The 24,443-nt window shown below is 44.3% G+C and overlaps 1 protein-coding gene across 1 annotated transcript in view; it reads left to right on the forward strand.

The window, feature by feature from the left end:
• The window catches only part of MAST3 (microtubule associated serine/threonine kinase 3), a 194,460-nt gene that overhangs the window by 14,503 nt on the left and 155,514 nt on the right, over positions 1-24,443 (forward strand). Inside the window, exon 2 of the mRNA XM_069217416.1 lies at positions 1,441-1,530. Coding sequence (XP_069073517.1) covers positions 1,441-1,530 — 90 coding nt within the window. The remainder of the gene's footprint in view (positions 1-1,440; positions 1,531-24,443) is intronic.

Below are 24,443 nucleotides of genomic sequence, written 5' to 3' on the forward strand. Positions count from 1 at the left end.
TTACCATTTATAATGCACTGCCATCAAGTTCTTCATTCATGAATTTTCATGTCCACAATGCTCCCACAATAGCAGCATAATTGCCTCACCAATTAAACGATCTTAATAGGCTCTTCGTATCGGCAAAAATGACACCAAGCCCCCAGACCCTACCATACCAGGGCTGCATCGGTATGTTTAGATACTTGTGCAGAACTCACGATGGTGCTAGGCGTATTGGAAGTGGTCTTCTACTGTAATATTCAGATGCAGGAGATTCGTACCTTTTCACTACCTCGTAGTTTTCACAAAGTAACGCTACTTTCCGGGCGCAGCCGCTTTACTCGATATGAAAACAGCTTGGTCCAAAAAGTGGCGCGCTCTGTCTGCTGGTGCCAGTGGGGGGTTAGGACCAACACCCCTATGCATTATTCACAAAAAGAAAACGCTGCACTCCCGGGGGCTCTTCTTGGCGAATTTCATTAAATTGTCAACACCATTTGATCACCTTGCAAACTCCATATCTCCACAACGCTTTTCAGCTTTTCAGTCTTCCTCAGGTGGTTTGAGTCCGCATACACATGATGTTTCAATTAACTCTGCTTATATTAGCGCAAAGGCATTGTGGGACTTGTAGTTCAGTGGCCAGCATCTGTGGGAGTCATATCCATATATATATATATATGTATACATATATATATATATATATATATATAGAGAGAGAGAGAGAGAGAGAGAGAGAAAAATTATGTAATTATTTAATAACTTTAGTAGCTAGGATGCATAGGGGTTTCTCAGGTCGCCACCAGCCCTTTCGAAGGGATATCAAGAATAGAGGGACTTTAAGGGTACAGGGATAGGAAGAGGTAGGCGAAGAAGTGCGCTTGAGAAGGGTTGAGCATGAATGCTTCTGGTCTGCATCATGTCTCGATCTTGGACTTTGTAACACAACTTTACTTACTGACGTCACTTCCTGTGATGACGAAGGGATAAGGGGTGTTCATCTAATCACACAGGATGACCTTGGGACGAGGGATGGTGGTGTAGTGACGGAGGGTGTGGTGATAAGGTTGCAATTATAAGCAATGGTGGTGCAGGGATGAGGCAGGTCATGCAGTAACGAGGAACAGAAATGCAATAATATGGACGATGATGCATGGATGTGTAATACCTGTGAAGAATCAAAATACAGTGACGAGGGATGCGATGCAGTGTTAACGGATAGTAATAGTGATGAAGAATGCTTCAGTAGTGATGCTGTGGCAATGATGACTTGACGATGAAAGACTGTGATGTAGTAACAAGTTGTAGTGATGCAGTAATGAAAGATGTAGTAAAAAGTTAATCAAAGGGCACACTTTCGCTTTAAATGTCTGTGAAAGCGTTAACCCAGGTTTGCCTGTTCTTCTCTGCACTATAAACAAGCAGCGCTATATTTTGAATGTGCGTCTTGCCTTGCAGTTTGTCTCCGAGTAGCCAGAGCCCAACCCTACTGAGTCCGTGCAGCCCCTGCAGCCCCAGCAGTCCTTTGCTAACCCTGCACCCCTGGAGGTAAGCCTCTGTGTTGTCTACTTGTCACGCTGCAGTACACTCACGGGCCCACCAGAGGGCAGTGTGAAGGGTAAGGTTTGTTTCCTTTTCTGAGGTCAACAGTTTCATGTGAGCCCCTGGGTCTAGTTATGCACATTTCTGTGTACAGTGTTAACAACATCAGGCATTACCACAGTGCCTGAAAGTTTAGTCCTGTACCATATGAACGGAACTGGTGGGGTGGAGGGATTCAACCAAGGTGTTTTCTGTGCTTTCAGTTGCCATTTGGAGAGGGCATTTGGATCTGCTGGTTTTATTCCATTTGTGATATACATTTTTCAATTATTGTTGCTGTTGACTATAAGATTTAAGTATATTGGGACTAGATGGACCTGATTCCTATCATGGGCAGTAAATTCCTTTCCCAGGGAGCAAATGGAACACCCTTAACTTTGTTGACGTTGTAAGTGGAAGTACTGTTCCAGGGGCAGGAATATTTCTCTTTGAAGAAAACCATTTTAAAAATTGAAATTGGACCACTGCACAAAGCCATTGGCATTAAATGTGTTTTTTTGCAACATCACGTCAAGTGACATATGCAAGCCCTTGGAATCTAGTTATCATTGTTGTGTATCAAAATAACTGAGATGACCAGCTCTGTGATTTGCAGCATTGACTGCCCTCCGGGTCACTCTGAGACACAACAGAATTGTGTTTTAAATAGCAATTGCAATACTACATGTCGCAAGACACCTAGGACCACCTACTGCATTGTACCAACAACCACCACATGGAGCAGCTCAACTCAAAAGTTAGGAACCGAGCGACATATAATTCTCCCTAGTTGTTTTTACTTTACCTTTGGATAACAGTTTTACCTTACCCATGATATTGATGTACATCGTGTTCACACATGCATCTACCTGCACCAGTTGCATTAATACATCGGATACCATTTGTCGAAATGTGTTTATAGGAAATACTTCCAAGTTGGGAGAAGTAAGATTTGTGGCGTCCATGCCACTGTGTTCTTTCGTCTTTGCAGCGTTTAGCATTGCTCAGTTTCTAAAGCCTTCAGATGGCAGTGCTTCAGATGCTGCCTAAGGCTTTTCACCAATTAGAGTTATTTTTCCCCTCCACTTGACCTAATTGAACAAATGAGTATCCAAAAGAGAACAATACATCTTAACCTGGTCTCAACCTATGACCTGGAAGAGGAAAGATGCAAGATGCAGTTGCCATGACCACCAACAAACCAGGTTTATTGTTGGTAATGGAGAAATCCCAAGTGACCAAGGTTGAACTCATAAGAGAACTGATGCAGAAGCAACAGCTACTTATCATTCTCAAGGTAGAAACCACAAAACACTTTGGTTGGAAGAAACCACAGTTGATGCTGGGGAAACCTCAATAACCACAGGTAACAATGGAGAAGCCACGGGTCACTGTGATCGGTCAACGAATGGAACATGGTAGGCAGACGGAAGGGTTTTTGTCGATGGTGCAATGTATGCAATCCATCTGTTTAATGCAGAGACGTCAGCACCTTTAACGGGACCATTCGTTGGAGAAGAGAATGGAATGCACCGAGATCTAGGCGACTTATAAATATTAAACAACCAGTGGAAGGCAGACAGATGGTGAAATGGATGTCTGGAAGGCCTGAAGTATGTGAGTCATACCCACTGCTGAGCAGAGAGCATCTGTCATTTCTGAGAACCCGTGCCCGCTATGGTGAGGAGGGTTGGCACAGCGACCCATGGATTGTCACACCTTGGCATCTTATGTATTGAAATGCTGCCACCTGAAAAAAGGCTTCCAATAGTGTGCCCAACAGAAAGGGCAACAAAAAACCTCTCTGCGGACCACGCTATCATTTACTTATGTGCTTTTTCAATGTTTGCACTACACATCTAGTAATGTCAGGGCAGGTCATGAGTTGCATGAGGGTGGGACCCCTCTTCTAGCGATTGATGGGTTGTGCCAAACATGACAGCTTGCATGGAGAGGTGCCCACTCCAACAGCGTGTGCTCAGATGCTCGATCATTTGGGGAAAACACAACACTAAGTATTTTTTATTTGTTTATTAGTAACTTCAGAAAACACGTTTCAGGCCTAACGGGTTCGAAATAGACTTTACAGAGGCTCACATTACACAGAGTCAGAAGATAACCATTAAATGGCATTGTAGACAAATGCACAAAAATATAGAATTTGATTGTTCATTTGGGATCTATTAATATCAAGACAGTGAATAGCATTAACTGGAAATGCAACATTTTTCATATTTTTGGATTCCCCAGATGACTGGTGGAGAGTGTTCCAAATCCAAAAATTAATTGTTTTCGTGGTTTTTAACTTCCTAAAGGATGTAGGTTCTAGAAGTTAATTGTCACAGCTCACTTACAGTTGTTCGGTGGTCCAAAGTGAAGCAATTTATAGGGTATTGCGGCCACGTGGGCTGGGTGTGGAAAATGAGCATTCATGACATCATCATTTTGGTTGGATAAAAATAAGCTGCAACAAGCTTTGGCAAAGCCAATAGGTTTCGCCTTTGTTTTTTTCTTTTTATCCAACTGGATTACAAAATATTAGAGCAATGTTATAATAATATTTCTTTTAAATACAATAAACCGTTAATAGTTGTTTAAGTTTCTGTTTATTAATTCAACATACATCTCAACATAAACAACTATTAATGGTTTATCAAATTTAAAACAAACATTATTATAACATTTTTCTAATATTTATAATCCAGTTAGATAGAAAGAAGAAGAAAGAAGACAGGGAAGATGCCATCGAAGAAAGAAGACAGAGAATATGGCATCCAGGAAAGAAGAAAGAAGGAGGGCAGCAAAGAAAGAAGACAGAGAAAACATCAGCGAAGAAAGACGACAGCATACTGAGCGAAAAAAGAAGTACCTTCAGGGTCATAGCGAGAGGAATGACACTGGCCAGTGTCCAATGGCAAGTGACTGGAAGGAGTCCCTGGTCCAGAGGCAACACAACGGCACGAATTGCATAGAAGACAGCAGGAAATGAAGCAGACGACATGCTGGCCAATCAGAAACACGTAAATTAGACCAATATTGGACCAAGTCAGTGGTAAGTTCAGGTAAGTAAGGGGCGGTTTCTAAGCCCCTTTTTATGTTTTTTTATCAACAAATGATTTCGCAAGCACAGCATGCAAGCGCACGTGTGCAGGCCGAAACCTAAAAAGGACATATTTGTGATTATTAAAATGTTCATTCATGGATGGATTACTTGGTTGAATTTAAAAGTAAATGTTGAGTCTTCTGCAAGGAATTTCTCTTTCACCCAAGCAATCGCTCCATTGGCACACTCAAGAATAGTTCCTTAAAGCTGCTTTGCAGCCATCACCAAGCTTCAGTTTGAGCCATGATCTGTGATTGCCAGGTTTCTGATTGGCCTATTTACACCTTCTTCAGCCCCTCCACAGCTTTTCTTTTTCTGTGACAAATTCCTGACTACAGCAAATGTTTAACAAATTCAGCAAATACCAAAGGACTTTCACCTCCCACCACAGTTTTTCTTCAACCTATGTCATTATGAATAGGACAATGATTTGAATTTTACAGTGTATAAAAGTATAAAAGCTTTATAGGGTGTCATCGGATATCCCCATCTGATATTTTAAATAATTGTCAGAAAAACTAAAGTTTGCATACAAAGACGAGTTAAGGTGTGGTACTTTCATAGTAGCTAGGGTTATAAATTTCACGCTGTACAGCATGCTGCAAAACACCACAAGTGACTTTTTTCATCCGAGAAGGAAGCACCAAGAGGGATTTAGCATTTTTGGTGCTGAATCCAGAATGATGTATTTTTTATTAGTCTGCTTTTGTCTCCCAAGTGAGGGAGCAGAGTACTCACTGGCACTTCTTTTATCTGCACACTTAGGCGGTCATTACGAACATGGCGGTCTGGACCGATATGCCGGCGGTAATTTCCGCCACCGGCATGACGGTCCAGACCACCATATAAAGAACATGGCTGAATCGCCACGTATGAAACGCCGCCACCGCCAGGCTTCCGACACCAGGCAGTCTGGTGGTTGCAGCGTTTCTGATCCGACAGGGCAGCGTTGCCCGCTGGATAATGAGTCAGGTTCCACCAGCCTAAACAGCCAGGGAAAGGCTGGCGGAATGAGTGACTCGGGGCCCCCATGCACAGCCCGGTCACGCATTTTACTGCCCGATTTACGGGCAGTGAAATTTGCAACAGGTGCTGCTGCACCCGCCACACTGATACATTGCCGTCGGCTCCATTTGTAGCCGGCGTCAATGTTCAGGCCCTGCATCCAGTTGGGCCGGCTAGCGGAAACACTGTTCCTGCCTGCGGGCCCAGCTGGATGTTCTTTATGTGGCCGGCAGGGGGTTCTGCGTGCTGGCGGTCTTCTGTTGACTGTCAGCACCGAACTCGGCGGGTTTGACCCCCTTAATATCCGAAGAAGATGGAAGGTCTGCATGACCTGGTGACGGAGTTATGTACTCTTTACCTGTTGCCTATTTAATTATGCAACTAAGGCTGTAGGGTTCGCAGCAATCTGCTCTGTAACGTGACCACATTTTTAATCACTCCCTGAAACTGAGACACCTTTCCCATAAAAACAAACTATAGTAAAGATTGTATTCCTTTTGATGGTGGTACTTATACATATTAAGCTTTAACAAGAAGGGATTTAATTCCCTTTGCTTCTGGCCTCTTTTTGCCAAGTCATATTTGCATATAGAGGAGGAGAATTCCTTTTTTTCAATTTTCTTCACTATCATACTTTTTCGTGTTATAAATGATTTTTCGGGAAAGTCTACTGACCTTTCACAGTTGAACTATTATAATCGTTGACTTGCAAAACATCAACGTGGTCGTGCGGTATTGAGAAGGTGCTAGCCGTCAATACGTGGGTAAGAACATGGTCTGGGGTGTGTTGTGACAGCTACAGTGACAGAAATACAAATATTATTGAGTAACGAAGTGTAGTCGCAGTATCAAAATAGGGGCGTGGAAGGTATATAATGACCTTTTTCATGTATTTGTGCTGGTCACTGTTGTAAAGAAGGCAATTAGGAAAATAAATAGACAGATCCCCAATTTGATAACACACAGGCCTCGATATGTAGGTTTATCTCCCACAACTTTATTTCATATGCACTGAAAACAGACTCGCAAGAAAGGATCACAAGATAAAGCATCAGGGCGGACTGCATCATCGCCACTTTAGTTTAAAACACTAAATCACAGGCTAGTGGCTTGCCCTTTGCCATGCATTGGTGATGATTTCACTTCTGGTTGGCCTCAGATCCAGGAAGTGTTCAGTTCCACCATCTGGATTGGGAGCCCCTTATAGACTTGGATGGAAACATCCACCATCGTGGAATGGTATAAAATACAGTCTGAGATTTTATGTTTCACAGAGGATGAGTGCAGGCTACAGGAGTGTGTCTGAGCCCCCAGGTCTGCAATGAAGGGAGTCTTCCAGTGCTCAGGAGGCAAAGTTTCATCCTCTAGGAGGCCTAGATCTAACAGTAGCTGTAGCATAGCTTTTGGAAAACCTACACTTCCAGGAAGTCTTCTCTGTCAACAAATGTCTGACACTGAAAGAAGAAAAGGGAAACATTTGCCTTCATTACTGTGCAGCAACGTCCATCTAAAAGGAAGTGTTAAAGACGCTCTGTAGTGGGAAGAATACAATCTCCATCTCCTGAGAAAGTCTACAACATTAGTAACAAGACTTGAATGTACATGGCCACCTGTACCTGTGGTAAAGAAATAGATTGCAAGAATGACATAGTTGCAGGATTTCGTAAAGCTATTTTTAACTAACTTCATAGTATTTAAAATGCTTCAATAAGATAGTTGGGTGCAAATGGTAAGTTTGACCAAGCACTCTTCCATTAGTCTTTAAAAATAGGATTTCATGCATCTCAATTGAAATCATGATAGTGGAAAATTACTCAAATATTTTCTATATCATTTCTTGCCTCTCAGATTCAATAGACCAAAGGTTAATGGCACAGACCACTGTCCTTGTTTCTTGCTTATACAGGGCTGGCTTTAGCACTGGTGGCACCCTGTGGAACAATCTCTTTTGGTGCCCCCTCGTGACCTCCTCTTCGTATTCCTGCACTACCACAAGGCAAAAGTGCCCCTCATTTATCCATAGCCCCTCCCTCACGTATATTTTATTTGTTTTAAAGCTCTGGTAAAGGCTGGCTTTACTAATCCACTCAGCTATCCACACAAAATACAGATCTGTTCTTTGCAGCAGGCATATTAACTCTCTCCACTACTTAATGACGAGTCAAAAGTGCCACTGGACAAAACTCTGATCTCTCTTTGTCAAGAACACTAATCACAAGAGTTACCTTGACATTTGTATTGCTGCCTGACAGCTGGCGCACATGGAACTTTGCTTCAAGTGCTTTTAAATTGCAAGTTATTGCTGCACACAGAGCCCCCGTTCAGGTCAGTGCCTGGTGTGGTCGCACCAATCATACTCCCTAAGGCCAGCCCTGTGTTTATATGATATGTTTGTTACAATACACTAGCCTGATTAAGATCAGGTTGTAGATTTCCTAGTGGCTGAAACATGTAGGGTTCTTTTAGTCAGACCGGTAACACGTTTACCTGCATAAGGCATTGAGGATGAATTATTTGTTCAAGTGATTTAGATTTCTAGTTATGCATATTTTTCACATTTACGGTATAGGGTCAGTGGTTTGGTCATGCGTAAATAGTCCTTCAGTTTCTCATCGTTCCTCACTGTACATGTCCAGCTGAGAAATAAAGGTAAAGTATACTCCTCAAAGACTTTAGTTGGGGCTCAAGATAGAAAAAGTGTGTTTTCAAGCCAAATCCAAGTCCTTGCTGGATTGCTGAGGTCCACTGTTCCATGCCATTACAAAAAATGATTTTCTTCCCACCCATTAAACTGCCTGATCAATCTGTTCCTGCCCAATACAGGTTTATTTGTTTTGTTTCATGTAGGCAGAGGTACAAGTGAATGAGAACCCCTTATCCCTGGCATCTTTCTGACTTCCTTCCTATGACTGGGTTGGCTGTTCAGTCGCCAGTGGCTGAGATTAATTCAAGCATTCATCCATCTCCTTTTTGTCTGTTCTTCTTCCCATGGGGCATCATTCTTGTCACAGGTGGTTTACCTCAACTACACCAGACAGGAATTTTATTCAAATTGAAACTATTTGCAGCCTTGTCAGGGGTATCAAGTGTTGTGCAAAAGCTGCTCATTGTCTGAGGCTGTAATGGTTACTAAAAACGAGAGTTGTAAATGTGGGTGTCAGTGCTATAACACTGATTTTGTAACGCTGAGTGAGTGGGAGTCTGACCCAGAGAAGAGGTGCACTGCCCTCCTCTGGCAGCCTTCAGATGCTGCAGGCCTTGGTTCTAATTAAATTCTTGATGATGCCTGATAAGTCTGTTCTTCAGTAATTTACTGAAGTGTAGGTTGCTGAGGTGCACACGGTCCCACCGTGTGTGACTCGATATCAGAACTCTCCACATGGTCTCCTGGAGAAGACCTGATATCACACGGTGAGCACCAGGCAAGCATCAAACCCTGCAGAGAATGGGTTTCCAGGTCACCTCTGGAGTCTCTGCACAACCGATGACCATTACGGATTCTGAAAACATCCCAGGACATCGGCGGCAGCCTCCCTGAGATGTTATTCTTCTTCTTGGTGGGGGGTGAAGTTGGTGGCTTGGGGGCAGAAGTGCCTATCAGGCAGGTCTCGGTACAAAGCCCCATTTCCCACAAGGCCTGGCCCCTTCTCTTACATGGGGACAAATTGTTTGAAGTTGGCAGGTCTATGGAGGGATGTTCAATGGAGTCTCCATGACGCTCGAAGCGATGGCAAGAAGTAAAAGTCCAGCTTTTCCAACCATTCCAGAAGCGGCTCCGAAAACCAAAAGCAACTTGTACATGTGCTTAGGAAAAAAACTAATTTTCAATAGAGAACTGAACATCAATGAAATGTTGGAAATGCTGTACTGCTTACGTGAGAAAATAAAAGGTTACAGTGAATTGACCTATTCGACAAAATATAATATCCAACGTGAGCTCCGCTTTTCCAAGTCCATTAGACATTTGAATCCCTGTCTTTCCTCCAGAAATCTACTTATCTCTAATTTTCCAACTAATTTTCTAAACTAAAGCTTTCTTGGGCATTCAATTCCCAACATCCATCTATTCACAGAAGCAGAGCACAACTTGTATTCTGAATACTGGTCAGGAGGTGGCGCTGCTTTCTCCTATATCTAAATTCTACGGATTCGTGTTGAAAATCCTGCGAAACAAAGTATTTTTGAGACAATAAATGGCTTTTCTGGAGTTTTTCCGAGGAGATATTTTTTAGATAGGAACTTTTAAAAGGGAAACGCTGCCACAGTAAAATATGTTTAAAGATAAATCTCTACTGCGGAAAGCTGTTACAGACAAATGCATTTACAGAAACACAGCTACAGAGAAATATCAATACAGATAAATATATTTACTGAGTAAACATTGCAGGGAAAGTGTTTTGCAGAGGCATACCTTTACAATGACACCACTACAAAGAAAAGTTGTCTGCAAAGAAATATCTGTGCAAACAAATCCCACAAGGGAAACGTCGCTGCGGGAAATCACCGTTATAGGAAAGACTGTTGCGAGAAATTCCTTTACAGAGAAACCACTAGAGAGGACAGTCCCCTTCTCACGTCACAATAAGTCGAAAACTGGAGTGGAATCCTACGCACAGGGTTTAAATGCATGTGAAGTGGCCGTCGGGTTTGTTTTCTGTTCGGGTTTACTGGGTAAACTAATCTACTCTAATTGCAAGACTAGCCCATCGTAAAGAAAGGCGCAAACCAATATACAATTCGGATAACTTAATTTTGTCTGCCATTCGTGACTGCAATGCTTCAAAGGTGAATGACTAGGAAAAACAGGTCTCAACTGTGCTCAGTGGGTGTAAATTTATCAGCACGAGGAGGCTGAAAGGACGAGTCAGCCCTGCCGGAACTTGAGAAGGGAACCTGTAGTTTACAGAAAGATAAAAGCCCCAGGTGCTTTAACACACCGAGCTATCTCATTGGATGGAAACCTGCCAGTTGCACACTAATCTCAGAAGCAGGTGCATTGAGTACGTTTGTGTACAGTACACACAGAAATACATCGTAGGGCGCCTTGCCTCTAGACTTCAGCTTCCATACAGATCGCAGCTGTAATTGCATTAACCCACTGAGCTATCTCACCGCCACTCACACAGCGGTTTGCCACTGCGCCTCTGCAAGTCCCCAGCACCCTGTGGCACCCGGTCTGGCTTCCAATAATGAACTAATTTCCCGCCCCAACCCCCTCACAAGAATCCATACGAACAGGCAGCGTCATGGAAAGAGGCAGTGTTGCTGGGCACTGCTCCCCGCAGAGGGTCTCGGCTGCTGGGAACAGATGTGTGTCGCGCCGTGTGACCCGTGGCTGCTGGCAGGAGGGCGCCTGAAGCCCTCTCTGCCCTGGCTGCCAAGATATGGGCACGGAGGACGGTGCCTGTCCCAAGGGAGGTCGCGCAGAAACCCTGGAGCTCTTCGGGTTGTCATCAGCCATCTGGAGGTAATGCGCATGCGCACCCATGAGATAGCTCAGTAGGTTTTGCTTGGGTGCTGTGTCCTTGGTATGTCTTGGCCAGAGTTCCCAGGGCTCCTTTACACAGCTGTGTACCATGCTACCTTGATTGTAGGGTGTCGAAGGATCACCCTAATCTTCCTGCTCCCTGAGACTGGGGGATCGGACCCCTCTCCCACCCCGCGTACTAAAGCCAGGCATCTCTCTTGATGGTGCAGGATAAAGTTTACCTAGGGGAGTAGGCAACAGCCAGGTTTAAGAATGTATCTGCAAACCAATGCAAGGATGAAACCCTGGAAAGCCATGCCAGAAGCACTACCCAGCACGTAGGACACCCCCATTACCCGGATGTATACAAGGACCGGACCAACACTGTTGGTAACCTAGAACCAGGGCCACTGGAATTAAACGATTGTGCGGCCATAGCATTTTTCACATAATTATAGATTTGCCGTATTTGCCACATAATCCATTATCATTTGCGGAATCTGCATATTTTAGCAAAAAAAAAATTTCTAGCTCAAACGGTTCAAAAGTTACTAAAAACAGAGCAGAGAATGTTGCCGGGCAGTGAAAGGCCCTTTGCAAAGGTTGGCTGGGCACCTCTTCCTTGCTTATTGCTAAATGTGGGTGCTAAAATGGTACTAATGAGGTGCACCCAATGTCCAGACAGTGTTAACAAATGTAACAAGCATGTGCAATGCAATCAGTCTCACATTTTCTTGAGTTAGAGCTATTGGCATTGTAAAATCATAACTGGACTTTTCTTGCCACTTAAATTGATCAGCCCTGCCTCATAATTTTGTATTTTCCTGCCACATAATTCCAGTGGCCCAGCATTCAACTAAAGCACGTTCATTTATCTTCTTCCTCTATCTTAAAACATATACAATTATCATATAAACCTTTATCGGGAATAACCTTCTGGCATTGGAGGGTAATGCTCAAAACACCATCACAAAAATATCATTTGGGACGGATTGGAGGGTGAAAGGAAAGAGGGCGTCGGGAGTAAAGATGGAGAGGACAAGTGTTGTAGTAACGGTGTCACGAGCCCTGGAGTAAGAAAGGAAGATGTTTGACTGCAATTATGGTAAGAATATACCGCAGTAATTAGAGTTTGAGTGAGGTCCGTAGGTCTCTGGACCCCGGTGCCACTGCACCTGTTACTGTTAACAAAAGGAATACAACAAACAAAAGGCAGAAAGAGAATGGGTCGCAAAGAAATGAAAGAAGGGAAAGATGGAACGAGAAAATGAAAACACAACTAAGAAGAAATAGAGCAAACGTGTGACAAAAGAAAAAAGGGAAGGAAGCTAGCGAACAAAAGATAAAGAGGAAAAAATAATGAAAGAAGTGTGAAAAGAAAGAGAAAAATGAACATTAGAGAAAAAAGAGAGATGGTGAGAGAAACAAGCAGTGAAAGAACCAGGGCTTGTATGTACTGACACTTCCCACAGACACAGAGTGGGAAAACCACTTTGACACTTCGGGTCCCAACAAGTAACTTGTGGCCCCAACAAGTAACTTGTGGCTTCCACATACAGACGGGAAAAAGGGGGATTTATAGTAAAATGTGAATTGACAGATAAAGATAAGAAAAACACCAGAGGAAGCACGGAAGAAAAATGAAAAAAAGTGAAAGGACGCATACCGAGTCAAAGGAAAGAGCAAATAAAAAAGACAAAGAAAGAATGAAGGGAAGAGAAAAAAATTGTGGAAGAATGAACCCCTGATGAAGAAAAAAGAGAGGAATAAAACAAGGAAAGAAATAACCAAGTTTTTACGAGTTTGAAAGAGGCAGTAGCAAGGGTAAGATGGAAATAAACAAAAGGGAGAGAAGTAGAAATAAACAGTTGAAAGAAAGAGCAAAACTGTTAACATGGATTTTAAGAAAGAAAAGTGGGGGAGGAAGAAAACATTGAGAGTAAACAGAGTAAAGGAAAGAACGGAGTGAGATAGGTGAAACAGACCCTCCCAAATAAAGATGGCAGCTAAGAATAGATTTCATTGCCTCCCCCACGTCCTCAAATAGAAGTCAGAGTGTGGAACAGCAGGGGCACTGCAGAACAGCAGGAGGTGCATTAGCAGAGTTGTATGTGAACCCCAATACAGCTATATTGGGGTGCTTCAGATCAGGATTGAGGGTATAGACAGAGCTGGGTCCCAGCCCACTGCTGGAATAACAGAAAAGCAGCGGGTGAGGAATGGGAAACAACGCACTGTGTAATTCCTGGTATTGGAATAATGGGGTGCTGCAGGTTAGGGTTGAGGTGCACTGACAGAGCTGTATGTGGGCTGCAGTACTGGAATAGTAACAGGCACACAAAGTCAGAAGTGAGGTATGTTGATGGAGCTAAGTTGGCGGGCAAGTGTTGCCGAGTGTTAGCCTGGAGGTGCCCTGGTGAAGCTGTGAGTGGGCCCAGCATGGAAGTGGCTTTGCCTCTAAACCACAGAAGCGAGGGTCGAGTGTGTGAGCCTTAGTACTGAGAAGAGACATGCACTGAATGTTAGAATTGATGGATTCTGGTGGGGCTGTGCTGGTTCTCATCAACAGTGGCGTTAGATGTTAGACTTGAGGTGCACTGGCTCAGCGGTGTTTTGTTCTTCTGGGTCCAGTATTGGCTTGGCAGTGGGACTGAATATTAGAATTGAGCTGCTGTAATGGAACTGTATGTGAGCGGGGTCCCAGTATAGGAAAGAAAGTGACCTCGCCGGAGTACAACTGAGGTGCACTGATCGAGCTGGGTCTGAGGTCCTAGTACTGGAACAGCAGAGTGTACTGACTGTAAGAACTGAGGTGCTCTGGCAGACGGCGTGGGTGAGGTTGTGGCACGGCTGAGGGGCTTGGAGTGCGTGAATTGAGGTGCACTGATGGAGCTGCACCAGAGGTCCCAGTACTGGAGCAACAGAGTGTACTGACTGTAAGAACTGAGGTGCTCTGGCAGACAGCATGTGTGGGGTTGCTGGCACTGGCACGGCTGGGGGCTTGGAGTGTGTGGACTGAGGTGCACTGATAGAGCTGGGAGTGAGATCCCAGTATGGAGCAAAAGTGGGCACTGTCTCTAAGGATTGCGGAGCCTTGGTAGAGCTGGGTGCCTAGGCTATCAGCAATTACAAGTGATGCTCCGCCCTTGCTCTCAACACACAGGCAGGCACACTTGGTAAAGAAAATCCAAGCCAAAGAAGGGCAGGAGCCAAGCAGCTTAGAGAGGGTGCAAACAGCCCATCAAGACCAAATGTGACCAAGATAACAGCCCAATTTATAGCCTTGTTTACAGCTAAGCTCAGAGGAAGAATGCTCTACAAGTGAAAAGGGAAGCTTTCATAGACAGGGGCAGGAAACAAAGTTAAAAAAAAGTCCCCTACACACCAGATAAACATGACAAAGAGTAATTATACAGTAGTTGGTCCATGCTCCCACACAGAAGAAAGAGGGACAAAGAGGCATGACTGACCATTAGCAAGCAAGGATTTTTAAATGACATTGAAACTAACAAATGAAATAGCTGGAAGCCCACAAAAGAAGTTTACTTAAAAGTATACTAGAGGTCGTACGCCTACGCTGAACCTAAAAATGACAAAATAATGAAGAAATACTTTAATAAAAATGTGCTGCATCAGACGCATAACTTGCTTTTTCTTGCCACACAATTTACTCAACCCTGCCGCATAACTTGGCCCTTCACTGCCAAATAATTCCAGTGGCCCTGGGTATAACTAACCATTACATCGACCATGCCATCGACGAAGACAAGTACATTGACTTCATTGATACATTGAATATGACCAGTACATCCACCATGACCAGTAAGTGCGTTAACTGAATTATTACATCAGCCACAACTGTTGTTTCATCTCTCACGGCCAGTAGGTTGACTGCATTATTATATCGATCATGACCAGAACATGACCTCATCAAGCTCACGTACATCACCTGTGACCAGCTCATTAGCCATCACCATGTACGGACCATGAAGATATTGGCCATCACCCCCACATTGCTTGGGTCGCCGCTTGGCCATCTTTTACCATCACAAACAGTTTTATGATGTCCAGGTGCGTAAAAAAATTAGGAAGGTGACCTAAAGTTGCTCTTTTTTCCCATTTTTAGTACATACTAAAAACAGCAACCATAAGAGGAAAGCAGTTTAAAATATGTTCTAGAGTTCCAGTGATGATACCAGACTGATAATACAAACAAGGACAGAAAGGGCATGTTGGAAATGAAAATAGACTATATACAAAGTTTTATGTAAGTACCATGTCCGGGCATTTGAGGAGTATTAAAATACAGACTAATAGCTGCTATTTTCCTCTCGGAAAGGTGACAACCCTGTACATCGCCAATGACTGCTATGTTAACTACACCACTACATCGACCATGACCAGAGAGTCATCCATGAACAGAGCTTCATCCATGATCAGAGCGTCATCCACAAACGGAGCGTCATCCATGATCAGAGCTTCATCCATGATCAGAGCGTCATCCACAAACGGAGCGTCATCCATGATCAGAGCTTCATCCATGATCAGAGCGTCATCCACAAACGGAGCGTCATCCATGATCAGAGCTTCATCCATGATCAGAGCATCACTCATGACCATTCCATCAACCATGATGACGATACTGATAATGACCAAGGTACCAACCTTGACTACTGAGTCGACCATGACCACTGCATCAGTCTTCATCACTACATCACCCGTGACCATGAGATACCACAACATCGACCATGACCATTATCTTGAACCCAACAACTGCGTCAATTATGACCACTACATCCACTTTGCCTTAATACCTACCAGGACCACAGCTTAGCTATGACATCTAACCCTGCTTGGCTCTTCCACCAACGTGTTTACATCCTGATATGGATTTGATGAAGTAATGGTAAGACACGAGTCATCAGTGTAACAGTCTTCTAAATGTGATCAGTCATTGCGATGGAACTCAGACCATGAACTGCTTCCATGTACATAGTCACTGCCTTTAAAGTCCAAAACATCAACACTGTCCATTTAACTTATGTCTGGGTCATAAGCCATTGCTTCAGTAAAGGTCAAAATCAATCACACGGGATGTCTACATGGCCCCCACCACACAATCAATTGTGTCTTGATCCATTAGTAATATTTTTATTTTTTCTTATCATGCAACTTGGTAGTGCTCATTTCATCAAACTTGAAAGGACGAAAGCCTAAAGTTGACAGATTCAACCCAGTTGTGTTTAAGTTACTGAGAGATCAATGTAGTCAAGCACTCAACCCACTGAGCTATTTCTTCAGAATCCTTGCAGCTGGCTTATATTGGCAGACTCCGTTGTGCAGCTCTCCACCCCATTTATGGGGAAAAACAGAGCCTGCTGTTTTAGGATTCCCAGTCTACATTTTGCTTTAAGCTAAACAGAGGTCCTAAAATTTTGGTTAAAGGTCTCGCGCGAAGAAACATTTCATGGTAAAGTGTGGGGGGGTCGTATATCTGTAACTCAGAACCCAACATCAGCACATTGTTGAAAATATCTGTATATATGTATATTCAATAAATATGTCCTTAATGTGGGTTACTCGTCTCTAAATCCCAAAACATACAAAGAGCAAGCATTGGCAAACTGGGCAAGATAGTGTGACGGTCATTATTTTTTATTGCAAGCGCACACCACAAACATTAAAAGAAGAAAAGGTATGCCACCACGTAAACGTGGCAATCATATTTTATTTTTATATTTTTCTAAGTGGAAGGAGTAATTCTAGAGCTGTTTTTCCTTTTCGCTCTGAGTGATGGCAGTCTACTCAGGAGTCTTGCAAAGTCCTCTCTGTCCTCATCTTCTTCAGTTGTTGTAGGCATCTGTTTGCAGTCTTTTTAGATATTTTATGGTGTTGTCTGTTTCTTATGCTGCTGACAGTCAGCTGATCCCTTTATTTGATAGGCCAGAACCTCAGCGTTCGGGGGTTATTCACTCATGCGTGTCAGGGATCCGGGAGTGGTTGACCAGCAACCTCCTGAACCCTGACGCCTCCAAGGAGGTGGTGTTGATTCTTGGCCTGGACACCTGTGGACCTCAAGGTTCCAGAATAAACAAATACAGAAGGAACAGTGGTGGAAATAGCCACCGCACTAAAAGTAATTGCTACAAAACAGTGCTGTCCTCCCCTGGTCAGCCGTTACAACAAAATACCCAAATACATGAAAAGGTAAACAGAAATGGGAGAGGCAGTCGGTGACTTAAGTCTTTACAATTGTAATGATGAGGGTATCAATAAAAGCTCATTTATCCCTTTAATCTTCATAGATAGACAACTCTTGTTGATGAAAAACTTGTGCTCGTTATTTTCATCTTGACAAGTTTCAGGTCAGACATTGACACAGCCAACGCGTTTCAACCCATATAAGCTAGGACTTCTTCAGGGCACATATTTCAAATCCAGAAACATAGTCTAAATGCAAAGGCCATCTCATCTTCCAAAATGACATTGCAGTCAAGAGCCCCCTCGTGTCTGGATGGTGGGAGGGTAATGGAGGCTAGGGGGGAGACTTTAGTCTTCACGGACTCTCTGCTAGTATCTCCCATGCTACTTTCACCATCATCAAGCCTAGGTAGGAAGGCGCCAGACGAAAGCAGGCAATCTATGACTATTTACACTCCAACATAAAGCAAGAAGATATACACCCCCCTATGAAGAATTCAACAGAGCCCAGGGGTGTAGCTTTCATTTGTTCAGCAGGTGCAGTGGCACCGGTGCCGGGGACTGAACCCTGATTAGTGCTGTGTCTTATCATTCACACAACAGCCAGAGGGGGTCTTTTCCTTCCTTGCACACTGGCCACCCTAGTGACACCGCCCCCCCCCTCCCACATTACCACAGTGTCTCTCAGGACACACACCTTTCACCTCAGAGCCAATCACAAGCAGACACGTGTGTGACACTCACAGTTTGTGTCTGTCTGCCACAGGCAGGCCGAGGCTTAGCTCAGCGCTGTTTAACTATCACAGACACGCTCTGACGCTTGGGGCTCATTAGCGGGGATCCTTCGACTTGCTTTCAGAGAGCAAAGCCCAGGGGTTGGTGTGCACCAAACAAGCTCACTGACTCATCAGAGGGAAACAAAGGCGCTGCGTGCGGACTATTGTTATTCAAGGTGTGTTGGTGGCAACACAGCACCTGTTCATGAAGCGGGAACCGAGGGAGGAATCTTCACAACAAATGGGGCTTGGGGAGAGGGCGAGAGGAGGAGAGGTGCGCAAAAGAGAGGAGGGGAGAGGAGGCACAAAGATTTGGAAAGGGAGTAGAAAGAATAGAGAGGGCTAGAGGAGGCGTGAGACAGGGTTGGTGTGAGAGAGGAGAGACATTGTGTTATAGAGATTAGTTGAAAAAAAGGTGAAGAGGGACTGCGTGAGAGCGAGAGAGTGGGAGGGGTTTAGAGAGGTATAATCAGGGCCACTGGAATTATGCGGCAGGAGAGGCGCACATTATGCTGCAGGGTTGAGCAAATTATGAGGCATGAAAAGGCAAATTATGCCACAGAATGCGGCACATTTTGTAATAGCTGTAGGTCATGATTTCATAATTTTTGAACTTGGTAACTCTGACTGGGTATTGGTTGCACTTCCTTAGTACTCATTTAACACCCAAATATAGCAATAAGCTTCAGAAAGTTGACCAGTCTAGCTTTGCTAAAGGGCCTTCCATTGTGCAGCAACACGTCGCTGCATTTTTAGTAACTTTTGATCCATTTACGCAAGAAACAACCTTTTTTGTTAAAATCTGCAGATTATGTGGCAGATGGTGGAATATGTGGCAGTTCTGACAAATATATAATTATGTAAAAATTTCTGCGGCTGCACAATCACATAATTCCAGTGGTCAGTGAGAACAGGCATAAAAGGGAGAGAGAGTGAGACAGGAAGGGAAAGCCTTCTAGGAAGACACAAGATTGCAGTGAGAGAGTGAGCGAGTGAGTAAGATTGTAGGCGAGAGAAGATGGGGAGGAGATCTTCAGAGAAAGAGAGGAGGAGAGAGAGATGTGAAACATGGGTGTGAGATATCCCTCCTCCAGGGTTCAAGTGACCTCTCAGAAAATATAACTTCACCCGAATACCTTGCATAAGCCTGCGGAGCTGGGACACTTCATTACATGTCTGGCAGAGAAGGCCCGTAGGGCTGGAGCGGAGAGAGCCTGACTCTTGCTCAGACCCTATTGGTGGAGAACTCTTCTTGTCCCTATAGACCAACCCTCTTCCAACCAGGCTACTTCGCGTGAAGTTTGCTCTGATGCTGGAAAGAACAAAAAACATTTTGTAATCTTTTTGTTGCTTGTGTGACGGAGAATGGCGTAAACAGATTACGATCCCTGCTAAAACACCTGTTTGCACAGGTATCACAATTCAAAGAAATGCAGAGTTTACCACACATGGTAATTGGCTATGGTAATCACTGCTCCCTTCAATTTTCCTCAACTCAGTTTAGGAGGTCAAACCTGTTGAGATTTATTACTGAGAAAAATGACGTGTACTTAGTGGCTCATGCAGAATTTTGTACACCAGGTACTGAATTCCCAAAGTTATTACCATTTTCTGAGCTTGAACGCATAATAGAATGTATTTCCCAGAACCATTAAATATCTCACCCCAGGATGTCAGTATTTACTGGGCCTAAAGAGTCTTTATGCCCAACCCTGTCACTTGTGACTGGTGACTTGTAATACGGCAGACGGGATATCCATCACGTTTGCGTTGGCGTAGCCATCCACCAAACTCTAAATCAGGCCTTTAGTGCTATTGGCCTCACTCTCTGAAAATGTTAGTTTTTTAGGGGCGAGCGCAAAGCGCTCCGACCCGTGTAGTAATCTCTCTTTGGGCTTCAAACCACGCCCATGTCACGTCAGTTTCTTTCATTGGTTTGTGAGCTTGCCTTTTAAAATCTGCTTGCTTTCATTAGTGAAAGGCATCCATACGTCATGCCTTTTCCAGTGTTTAGCCCTCCTCGAGCGCAGCGACCAAGTACTGAAAACATACGAGGCTCCATGTTTTCCGTCCGGTTTCTGGACTACTTTTTCTCTTTTTCGCAGCGCGATCTCGCTGGGCAGAAGTCGAGTGCTTTGCGTGACATCGACCTTGTTACTTAGTTAATAGCACTTTTGCCGGTTGCGTAGATAATTGCACTTTTGCCGGTTACATGGATAATTGCACTTTTGCTGATAGTTTTCACGACAAGTGGACTTTTATTTCCCTTCGTGTGTCTGCTTTGCACTGATGGCGGCCGTCGGCTCGCTTATGTGAAACTTTTAGTTTTCAGTTTATGTGGCAACAAAAGTCCAGTTAGTTATGTGAAACATTTTAATTTTCAATTTATGTGGCAAGAAAAGTCGTGTTAGGAGTTTACAATGCTAATTGCTCTAGTTCAAGCAAACGCGCGATCCGTTGCATTGCAAATGCTTGTTTTCCATGGTATGTAGAGGGCTGATGGGGCTGGAAGAGGTGTTCCGGAGAGATGACTGTAGCGCACTGTGTGTTCCCCTTTAAGAGCCGCTGGCCCCGCCCCCCGCAGGACTTGTTCCAGGCCTCCCATCACATGCTGTTGAATGACACATTGCTGCGGGGCACAAACAGCATGTGCACTGTTTACTGACAGGAACAAAAGAGGCAAACATGAGGCAAACACTGAGCGTCCCTCCAGCGGGTCCAAGTGACCCTAAATGGAATTAAACTTCAGCCCGAGACACAGGGGTCGGATCAGGGGGGAAAGAGGAAGGCAGGGACCCCCCAAGACCTCCAGAATTTCAATCATCCGACCTCTGCCTGTTTCCAAACCCATTCTTTGCAATTTACCACTTACTGCTTTAGCTCCTGGACTCGTCACTCTGTGGAGTGCCTGCATACAGAACATGTTGTTTACTAAGAGGGGGGACAGAAGCCCATTGTTCGAGGCATTGGGGTCATGTCCCAAGCAGTCCTTAACAAACGCAAAATCAGCCAGAATGTGACCTTCATGAAGCCACAACCTCATCCCCAGAACTTTGGTAAATCTGAAATCGAACTTCAGTCAAATTTCTCTAGGTCGGAGGGTTTCAAAAGTGGATCCGGTTATGACCTGCGTGGATTTTCTCCTGGTAAGCAGGATGTTAAGTGGGGGTCTGTGCGGTAATGCCAGTGGCAAAGACTGTTACCGCACACACACATACCACATATGGATTAGGGTCCCAGAGGAACACCACTAGAGTGCAGTACCAGATTTCCCTGTGGGTTCTGGCCTGATATGTCCGAGGGTCTCAAAGTTATAGTCAAAGTGGTAAATATGTGTATTTGAAGAACCACGTGATGCAGAGACGAGCACAGCAAACCACAGAATTTCCCGGGATCATAGAGTCCAGCAACCAACAATGAGGCCTGAGAGAAAACACGACCCTGCAGTGCTATGCGCCCAGATCACTGAATTTACAACATGTGGTCTAGACCCCTTCGCGCCAGGAGTCTGCCCAGCCCTGACCTGCCCACATATTACCTGATGTCTATTGATCTGTCTTCAGTGTGCCCAAGACCACACATCTTGTCCGATTCCAGTTATAAGAGTCAGAATCTGAGTTATACTGTGAAAATATGCACAATACACCTCTCATGTCCTTGTTAAAATGACACTCTGTGTGTAGTATCTCCTATGCGTTACCTATTCGGCCGTTCTTCGCCAATGATGCTATATTCTAAACTGATGCCCCGTTGAGAAGAATCCCAAGTTAAATTGTACTATCGATCCGTGTTCCGATGCCTGTGGGCCTGCTTTTGCCATTCCAAATCTAAGTAATAAATAAATGCCAACTTCAAGGAGGTGTGGCATCATTATATGTGCATTAAACAAAGTTTTCCATCCCACTCAGGTTGTATAAACTGGAGTTTATGGCATGCTATTCATAAACCCTACAAAGATAACACATAGACAAAACCGAAGTATGGATCAGTGGTTCCCAACCTTTTTATTTCTGTGGACCCCCACTTTATCATTACTGGAACCCGGGGACCCCTACTGAATCAATATTGGAATTCAAGGACCCCCTCTACTGGGTCATTACATAAAGCAGGGGACCTAATCTGTTAAGATTATTTAATTTTATAAGAAGTCGCGGACCCCCAGGACCACTGCTATAGATTACAGACATCCATGTAGAATGTGATTGATTTTCTTAATTTGTTCTTCTGTGAAACCGGTGAACATGATTTCTTTGGTTGAAATACGTACCGTTCATTAGTGGACAAAGAAAAAGCAGTATAGTATGAAACGATCCTTCGTTCCATCCATTCATCCAGTAAACCCATCCTTCCGTCCGTCCATCCATCCATCCAATGAACCCATCTTAGTACCATCCATCCAACCATCCATCCAATAAACCCATCTATCCATAAACCCATCTTAGTACCATCCATCCATCCAACCATCCATCCAGCCATCCATCCATCCATAAACCCATCTTAGTACCATCCATCTAACCATCCATCCATCCATCCAATAAACCCATCCATCCATCTATTAACCCATCTTAGTACCATCCATCCATCCAACTATCCATCCATCTATCCATCCATCCAATAAACCCATCTGAGTACCATCCATCCAACCATCCATCTTTCTGTCTAGCTATCAGTTCGTGTATTTATTTACATCTATTGATCCTCCCATCTGCCTTGAGAGACCTCTGTTTTTCCTGGGGCATCAGGATCTCTCTGGTCCTTATGCCATGTATGCCGCTGGTACTGATGCCTTGGCCGATACCCTGTGGCGGTGGAAGGGTGCAGGAAGGCACTGGCTTACATGGCATGCATACTTCTGCATGAACCAGGGGAAACTGGGGCACTTTTGAGACTAGAGCATGCAACGGCATACCTTAATTTCAACAACACGCAAAGTCAATGAGAATACCTCCAAGGTACCTAAAGACCACGACATGCACATCAAATTCCAACGATACAGTTACGCTTTAAAAAGCACAGACGTGGTCACCCATACAGCCCCTGAAAGCAGACCGCGGAGGTGTCAGCCCACCACGAGCAGACAATCTTGAAGGAGACTTGAAGCTCATGTGGAATGAGTGCGAGAACCTACAACCCCCTACATACATTAATGAACAAGCGCAAGAGATACCAGAACCAAAAATGAGAAACACTTCCAGGACCAGAAGGTGCTATTAAACCAGGGGAACAAGCACATGGACACAGGCTGTAGATGATGGTTCGGGCACCTGATTCCCCTTAAAACCTCACTCTTGTTTAGATCAAACCAACACCAGATGTATATCCTCCAAACAGCACCTGGGGCCATTGGAAGCCATTGATGCTGCACTATGTAGAGGAAGCTTCACGCAGGATGTTCTGCGGCGATGACCAGCCTGAGTGGGTTATCGTTCCAGTGTTTGCTCGCTGGTGATACCAGACCTTGATCCTCACAGGACTCAGGGAATTCAAATGTGTTTGCACAGGATGTCGATCAACAAGCTGAGCAAACCACGATAACTGTAGTCACCGACACAGCCTGATGTTTGCAGCTGTGAGCCACTGCCCATAAACATGGCCGACTACGCGGACACCGGGAGAGCTTACCTTAGAGCGAGAGAAAGTAGTCCACCAGAAACTGCAAAAGGAAACTAGACAAAGGGATCTTGGAGCAACAGTATAGTTACAATCCAAGCTTCTGCCTATCTTCATCCGGCCTTCACGGGAGCTGGGCACCAGGGTCTCGAGTGGCATTATTAGATTTCCAGCTACCGCCAACCACCCTGAGCTTCTCTAGCAGCTGATCTTATGCTTTCAAGAATGAAATGAAGCTTGCATATTCAGCTGTCACCAAACACCCCAGGCTTCTTTGGAATCTAGCTTTTGGCATTTCAAGACTAGCATTATAATTAGATGCTCAACTAACCCCCCCCCCAGTTTCTTAGGAATCTAGTCCAAGGTTTTCAGCATTGTGGTTACATTTACAGCTACCATCAACATCCCAGATTTCTGTGGTTTCTGGCCACTAACTTTAAACATAAACATTATAAATACTATTCCGGCCGCTACCAACTCACCCTAGCTTCTTCTGAGACTGATCCTCAGAGACTCAACTGGACTAACAGACCAAACATGTTTTCAATGTCCCTAGGACATCACCTGGCACCTTGGGTTTATTGGTCTTGGGAACCCAACACTGCTGTTATATACTGCATATTATAATTCATCACTCTCACCAGGATGAATGGTTGGTTTGTGATCAGGAAAAAAACAGCTTCCATAATCCAATATCAGGCGTAATTTACCTTGTATG

The sequence above is a fragment of the Pleurodeles waltl genome, chromosome 12 (genome assembly GCF_031143425.1).
Source record: "Pleurodeles waltl isolate 20211129_DDA chromosome 12, aPleWal1.hap1.20221129, whole genome shotgun sequence".
Classification (NCBI taxonomy): domain Eukaryota; kingdom Metazoa; phylum Chordata; class Amphibia; order Caudata; family Salamandridae; genus Pleurodeles; species Pleurodeles waltl.